Raw genomic sequence first — 8247 nt, 5'->3', positions numbered from 1 at the left:
CGTACGACGGCCGAACTCCCATAGCATTGCCCAATCACTTGGCTAAACAGGCTTACCAACATATGCGATTACTGGGAATGAAATGACTGGAATCGATGATTACAAGGCTGTATCAGTATCATAGACAATTTCTTTTATTACCATAATGCTAAATTAAAATGGCTTTATGTCTTTACTATTTATTATAAAAAGATACTACATATCTGTAGTATATTTTGTATACTTGATATTGGCTGTCCTGATTTGGCGCGGAAATCTGAACAAACAGTTACCGCAAGCAATCTACGCAACTCACCAAAGATACGAAGTTTACCCGGAATATGGACGCGTGCACCCCCAGTAGCTGATTTCTCAGTGTTTTAATGCTGCTTAATTTGATAAAGGAACATGAGAGTGTTATCAACGACCGATCGACGGGAAGTAGAACTTTGGAAAGAAAACGTCAGGCATGGCAAGAAATTACTTTGAAGTTCAACGCCATGTATCCAGACCAACCTCCACGGTCATCAAAGCAGGTCAAGCGCTATTTCGACCACGTAAAACGCAAGTAAGGATGCATTTTTGTTTTGTAATTGTAGTCAGAGCAAATTTAGGCCGCTGGGGGCAAAATGGTTTGTAAAACTGTTAGTTAGTTAAAGTTTATATTTATGCTATGCAAGCCTAGGCCAGTGCTGCTTGTTCAATTGCTAGCACTACTCACATCAGGCTAGCCTAGCGTAGCCAATCCAAGGGAACACCATTTTATCATCTAAAGTTATTATATTATATAAATATATTATCTTCAAATAAATAGAATGGAGCATAGAATAGGTTGGGTAAGGCTATGCTAACCAAATCATAGGGGGTGTGAGGGGTGCTCTAGGAAAGGTTAGGTTAGTAATGTCTAGCTTATTACAAAAGCAGTTGGTGTATCAGGCATTAGATATGTATAATTTGATATGGATTTTTTAATATCTATCATAGGAAATTTTGGGTAATATTCTAATTTAGGTTTAGAATACCTATGTGGAGGATCTTACAATTTCCTGGTGGATAGAAGGGCTAGAGCACACAGCAGTTTTATCGTATTTTTAATGGGTGGATTTGCAAATAAATTAAACATTTATTAGCTTACAGCCAGTTTATTACTGTAAAAATTGATGGTAAAACTTTGGCTATTTTTCTTATGGGTAGCTATATGAGATTTTCTGAAGTATAAATACTTTTTTACACTAACTTGTGAAACCAGCTTACAAACTGGTCCCAGTTATTGTTTTTAAAAGATTAAGCCAACATTTGAGATCTTGGCTCATGTCTGCAGGTGGTCAAATGATTTGGAGTAGGCAACACCTGAAATAGGCTAACCTTTTGTTCTTTTTTTTTTTTTAATTGAGTTCACATTTAGGCTAGCATGTGTGAAGCCTGAAGACTGCATAATGCCTACCAGTCTTGGCTACGATAGATTGTGGCAGCTATGTGAACTGTTCAGGCTAGGCTACATTAACTCAAGTGGTATTAGGGGAAAACAACCGAGTGGACTAGCTGATCCAGTCTTGCCACTTGTTGATCCACTCTCCGAAAAAGTACTTTTGCTTACTTCGAAAGGAGGGTAGAGTCTTGAGGTGTTGCTCCCCACCACCGATGACTCATGACCGGTGCACATCTCCAGTGTCAGGACGTGTTAAAGTACTTTTTCGGAGGGTGGATCAACAAGCAGTCAAGACTGGATCAGCTAGTCCACTCGGTTGTTTCTCTTATTATGCTTTATAATGTGCAGCCCACATTTCCAGCCACACAAAGGTCACATTATTTTCTTAAGCGCTCATTAATATTTGTGTAAATGCTCAAATGACTTTACTTATGAATTCAATCATGCGACAGATGTTTTACTCATTATTCTGGAGGTGTAAGGAAGTACACAGGATGTAGGCTTTGGTGTTATATTTTGAAATCTCATTACAATCTGTTTTTTTTTATATTTTGAAATTTCATTACAATCTGTTTTTAAAGTCACAGTTGTTAGAATATATTAGAAAGCCAATGGGAAAACATATTTTTATTCTAATATATATTTTTTTACTAGAGTGAAGCAGGAAGATGCTGCTGTCAAGAAAAAGCTATGCAGAACTGGTGGTGGTCCTCCACCAGATCTTCGAAACCATTCAGAAGAGTTTGTGATAGCCGCATCGCTGATGACAGAAGAATTGATCATGGACAAAGATGTTGAAACATTTCATCCAGTTGATGAAAAAGGAGAGCCCATACATGATGTTAAAATAAGTAAGTACTCTGATGTTTTCAAGAATTAAATTGATAAAATAGTGAACCTTCAAACTTTTTGATGGCCATTACACTCTACCTGTCTGGAAAGTTTGTAATGCTTTGGGGGAAAGCAAAATGGTTATGTTTTTATGATTGATGACTGGGTTTAAGATAACATTTTAATGCTGTATGACCCTAAAGGTTCCAGCACTTGTATACTCAGTTTAGAAGTGCTGCAGAAGAGATTTACATCTGAGGTGCAGTAGATCAGTTATTTATTTTACCTAATATTTTCAGGTATTACGGAGCCACTGCCTTCAACCTCTGATTTGCCTTCAATCTCATAGAGGAAGCACATTCTTCAACCAAAAAATTAAAGTTAGACAATGCATACATCAAGTGTAGGGAAAGACAAGAGGAACTGCATAATCTCTGAATAGAAAATGAAAAGGAGCAACATATAATGGCCAAAAAAGAGCATGAACTAAAGGTGAAATTAATTAACAATATGAATGAATTTGTGGATGATATGCACTCATCAGCAATGTCTGTTTGCTAACTTGAATGCTTTTCTTAACAGTGCAAAATCTGCTTATGAAGCAATGAATAAACTAAGTATTGGTTGTTGGTTGGTTTATGGAATTTAGCCTTATTGCTAGGGTTACAGTAGGTGTTATTTCCATAGACCACTTTGTTTTTGCTTTTAGGAGAGAAAAGTGGCTCCACTGATAGGCGTGTTTGTTAAATGAAGGTTTCATCATAAGGTCAGCCTTCACTTAATCTTATCATTTCTTTAAAGCTGAATAGCCATAGTTGCCCCATTGCTTGGCATTATGCCTAAATTCCATAAACCAAACCAACCCCATTTCATATTTTTCTATGCTGTGATGTAGTGTTAGTATATATTTTATTTTGTACCTATGGTATATGAAGGTGCTCTCATAAATCAGGTTTTCCTATTTGTAAGTTAATTAATTGATACCAAATAGTACAATGTATACGTACTTTCAAATAATCATTTCTTAGTTTGTATGCTGTTAAATAGGTTTAGTATTTCCAGCGTGATATTAGGTATTATATATAATACCTAATATCACGATGTGATATTAGTGCTTTAATGAATTTGATGTTAAGTGAAATTAGGTATTGAGTATCATATATATCCATTTGCATCTTGATATTAGGTATTATATTATTTGATGACTCGGATGTTAAGTGAAATTAGGTAGTGAGTATCATACATTACATGATTACAATGTTTACTTCGAAATTATATTTTCAGAATTGGTAGCCTATGCTGTGATAGGGATAATATGTACTAACAGGATAATTTATCAGTTAATCAGTGTTTAGAACTTATTAGGTCTAGTATAATATTTTATTGTCCCTCTTATTACTTTGGCCATATTTTTATGATATATTACTCTTCCTTCTACTGGACACTGACTCTTGCGTTGGCAGCCCGTTATGATATAATTCTTAAACCAGTGTTTCTGAATAATGTATATTAGACATCAATAGTAAAGGTCTAAATAATGGTGTTATGATTGGACCTGAACCACAGGTCCAGATAGCTATGATTTAACTTGAATCACAAGTTGTATTCAAATTTTTTTTATCACCATTTTCATCTTGCAAGTACAACAGTCTTGTCTTTCTCAGGGTGTCAGATTGACAACTATGGTAAGAGTTCCTGAATAAATCTTTTCTTATGTTAAGAAATAATATCCTTAATCCTTTCAGTCAATTCTAGTTATCTAGAATGAATTGCCTCTTTTTAACCATAGATTGCTTTTGTCATTGAAATATTTTTTTTAAGGATGAACCAGAAAATAAATAAAATAAATCCATTAGAGTACCTTTTAAAGGCAAACATGTAATTTATATTTTCATATTTCATTAAGTCAATAAGAAGTGTATTTCATTTTCTTGGTATCGTGTTCAGTTTACCTAGAACATACAGCTGTTAGCTCTTACAAAAGCATTCTTGGGTTAATGTGTTGTCACTTTATTCAATTCAATATTTAAAATGGTTCTTAAATATTTAAATGGTTCTTAAATAATACAAGTAATAAGATTATAGATTTATTGTAATTAAACGTGCAAAATTACAGAACTGGGGTTGTTCTTTGCACTATTGAAACCTAATTAACAGAAAATTAAATACAATCTATTTAAACTTTAAAAAGAACTTGTCAACAATGTGGGCCCTACGTTAAGCTCCTTGGATATTGTCAGCTCTTTCAATGATACCCACATCAGGATCATCCAATTCAAGATTTCTTCATCCTGTAGAGATATCCTGTTTGTTATTGCACAATTATGAAGAACTGCACAAGCAATTATTATGTTCTTAGTATTATTCAACTTAGTTCTGACCGGTATTGATAACACTGCAAACCTTTATTTAAGCAGTCCTCTGGCATGTTCTATAAGATTGCGAGTTTTGATGTGCGCAGCATTGTACGTCTTATGTTTATGTGTATTTGCGAGCAAGAAATGGTCTCATTATATAAGAACGGCTGGATGATCACTCTCTCCCAACAAAAAACCTCTATACATGCCCGACTCAAGGCTCTGTTAGTCTTGAAGTAGAAAATATTCTGGAGTCATGAGCACTGCTTGGCCAATTTATAATTACGTTATTGAACCTCAAAGAAGCAGCACATACAACCATGACATTTAGAGAAAAAGGTTTTTTCTGCACCTGTAAAATTTCGCATTAGGACCTCCTGGACTCTTTTAAGTGTACCATCCACACAGCCTATCAAAACCAGGCATTCCAGCTATTTGTGATAACTCCATCATCATTTTGTTCTCATTCTGTGGAATTGGGAATTTGATAAATTATTGTGCAAGGATGGTAATAGCAGCATAAACATCCGTAAGGCACCTCGACACACTACTCTGGGCCACATTTGAAAAATCTTCCAATGTCTACTGGAAATTTTCCAGTTGCCATGTACCTTAGGTTACCAAAAATTGATTACGTGGAGAAATTAGTTTTTCCTGGTTAAGAAATAAAGAAAAACAACTGTAATATACTTCACATTTACTATTACTGTCATCAACCAAACTCTTCATAACTAAAGTAGTAAGTATCTGTCCAAACACAACAGGAAGGAAAATTGTTCTAGCTGGAAAAAGGAAATTAGTTTCTTAAATTCCTAAAAGATATAAGGAGTAATATGATAAAGACTGAAAAAAAACATTGTCCAGGAAAACTCAGGATGTTATTATATTAGTATGTAGTAGTAGTTATTACTAACTAGACTGTCACCCCGATTACATAGCAAGTAACTATATACCCAGAGTACCAATTGGGAAAGCAGCCCAGGAAAAAGTGAGGATAGAATATGTATAAAAAAGAAAAAAAAAATACGATATAAAATCAACACTGTATAGATACTAAAAGTGCTGTGATTACTTGCATAGATGAGACAGGAAGAATTCTGAAAATGTGAGACCTATTTAGAGGAGGGAGGTTTAATAGGCAGTGAAAGTGTGAAATTTGAAAAGGCAGCTGAAATGGATGGCATAAATGAGGAAATGCTGAAAATTCTGAAGGGAAATTGTAAAAAGACTGGATGAACCTAATTGCAATTTAGCATGAAGGCAAGGTAAGGTAACCTAACCTCAAGATTCTGTGGGGGAGGGTTAGTTGACCAGTAACTGGTGCCTGATTCATAGAGTTGCTGTCAGATCTAGCATCAAGCATCAGCTGCTCGGTGCCAGAATAAGTTTTTCTAGGCCCTTTTATTTATTTTTTTTCTTTTCCTCTTTCTGGAGTCCATTTTGACCTTGTGCTTCCTTATTCTTATGCTTATTAAGTTTTCTGGTGCTAAATGTCAAACAGTTTCAGTGTTTGGCTTTTGGACCAAAATTTCATATTGAACATACACTAAAAGTGAAATGGAAATTGAAATTTGAATGTTTTTCTCTGTATTAAAAAAAACGAAGGAAAAGCTAAATAAATAGTGTTTCTAATGTTCAATACATGCATAATATATACACAAGTGCCTTGGATATACCAACCTCTTTGTTTCAGAGAATTAGGTAACTGAGATTCTATTCTCTAACAATTCAGTGGACAGTTCCTTTGAAAGTCTGTATCGCTGTTGAAACTTTTTCTGAGTAAAAGAAAAGATGCGCTATTCAATTTTTGTTTGCGCGCCTCTGCCTGTTTACTTACGGATGCATATTAAAGTCAGGGGGGCCCAAGGGGTGAAGTCCAGGACAGGAAAGGAACACAGCATTCCAAGATGGTTTTGGTATCTAGGTATTAACCTAACGGAAAATACTGAAAAATTCCTTAATAAATATATCAATAGAGAGAGAGAGAGAGAGAGAAATACTTTTCTCTGTAACTGAACTAGAATTTTATTAGCCTGTCAGAAATCAGTAATATGGCTTACCACTATAAGTATACCTAGATTTGACAATTCACTACCTGTGAAAGCCATCACAATTCATACCTATTGGTAGCCACTACCATAGGCAATTAGCTTCATTCTTTTTTTTAAAGGCTTGGGCAATCTCATTTTAGTATCATATGGAACCTAGCTGGTCATTTACACTGTACCATACTTTCTAATTTATTACAAACAGCATACGTGGAATTTCACACTTGCATCACCAGCCTAGCCTACTTGTGAGCTTCAAGTGGCTGTTCTGATTTTAACTTTCTTGGGCAATATAACAACTAACCACATTAAGATTTCTATATGTATACCAATTAAAAACGTAATTCTGTATTGAAAAGGAAACTCTAAACACGTCAACGAAGCCTATTTGAAGAAAAAGAATTCCAACAGAGGAGATTGACCGATTGTTTAGTTTACGATGAGCTCGAATTCATCCATCATCGGCATTTAGGGCAAGCAAAGACTTCTTAAAAGTATTAATTTCACGATCTTTGTTGTGCTGTTATTCATGTCTTTTTACCACAAATTGTTTCATATTTTCGATAGACATTGTAGATGAGTCACTTTGGTAAATGTATTTTAATGTAGAGTTAAAATTTATATTCTTTCAATTCTGCCATCGCAAGGGGGTACCCATGCGACGCGGTGCTCACTATGGTTCCAAAGTTACATCGTTAAATGCGAAGGCCTTGCGTATGTTCGTGTGGTTTCTGGATACGGCAAGACCATGACGATTGCATACAAAGAACCATCGTATGATTTCTGGATATGGCCCACTGGGCCGTATCCAGAAATCATACGATCGCATTTGTCAATACGAAGGCGATCGCGGTAGTATGGTCTCAACGAAGGGTTGTCGTGGTATCCAGAAATCGTACGACGGCCGAACTCCCATAGCATTGCCCTCACTGGCTAAACAGGCTTACCAACATATGCGATTACTGGGAATGAAATAACTGGAATCGATTATTACAAGGCTGTATCAGTATCAAAGACAATTTCTTTTATTACCATAATGCTAAATAAAAATGGCTTTATGTCTTTACTATTATATAAAAAGATACTCCATATCTGTAGTATATTTTGTATACTTGATATTGGCTGTCCTGATTTGGCGCGGAAATCTGAACAAACAGTTACCGCAAGCAATCTACGCAACTCACCAAGATACGAAGTTACCCGGAATATGGAGCGTGCACCCCCAGTAGCTGATTCTCAGCGTTTAATGCTGCTTAATTTGATAAAGGAACATGAGAGTGTTATCAACGACCGATCGACGGGAAGTAGAACTTTGGAAAGAAAACGTCAGGCATGGCAAGAAATTACTTTGAAGTTCAACGCCATGTATCCAGACCAACCTCCACGGTTATCAAGCAGGTCAAGCGCTATTTCGACCACGGAAACGCAAGTAAGGATGCATTTTTGTTTTGTAATTGTAGTCAGAGCAAATTTAGGCCGCTGGGGGCAAAAATGGTTTGTAAACTGTTAGTTAGTTAAAGATTTTTGTTTTTATGCTATGCAAGGCCTAGGCCAGTGCTGCTTGTTCAATCGTTAGCACTACTCACATCAGGCTAGCCTAGTG

General features: G+C 35.7%; 1 protein-coding gene across 1 annotated transcript; it reads left to right on the top strand.

Annotated features, from left to right (window-relative positions):
- The first annotated feature begins 399 nt into the window (after positions 1-399).
- LOC135226906 (uncharacterized) lies at positions 400-3172 on the top strand. Its single transcript, XM_064266591.1, has 3 exons — positions 400-547; positions 2063-2259; positions 2539-3172. The coding sequence occupies exons 1-3, from the start codon at positions 480-482 to the stop codon at positions 2586-2588; spliced, it is 315 nt and encodes a 104-aa protein (XP_064122661.1). The 5' UTR covers positions 400-479; the 3' UTR covers positions 2589-3172.
- Positions 3173-8247: the final 5075 nt, after the last annotated feature.

This window comes from Macrobrachium nipponense, chromosome 15 (genome assembly GCF_015104395.2).
Source record: "Macrobrachium nipponense isolate FS-2020 chromosome 15, ASM1510439v2, whole genome shotgun sequence".
NCBI classification, from domain to species: Eukaryota; Metazoa; Arthropoda; class Malacostraca; order Decapoda; family Palaemonidae; genus Macrobrachium; species Macrobrachium nipponense.
The sequence above is the reverse complement of the archived record's forward strand: the minus strand, read 5'-3'. Positions and strand labels throughout refer to the sequence as shown.

Coding starts and splice junctions, on each gene's coding strand:
- LOC135226906 (XM_064266591.1), top strand. CDS start 480: ATGTATCCAGACCAACCTCCACGGTCATCAAAGCAGGTCAAGCGCTAT. Junction 548..2,062: donor TTCGACCACGTAAAACGCAA/GTAAGGATGCAT, acceptor TTTTTTTACTAG/AGTGAAGCAGGAAGATGCTG. Junction 2,260..2,538: donor CATACATGATGTTAAAATAA/GTAAGTACTCTG, acceptor TAATATTTTCAG/GTATTACGGAGCCACTGCCT.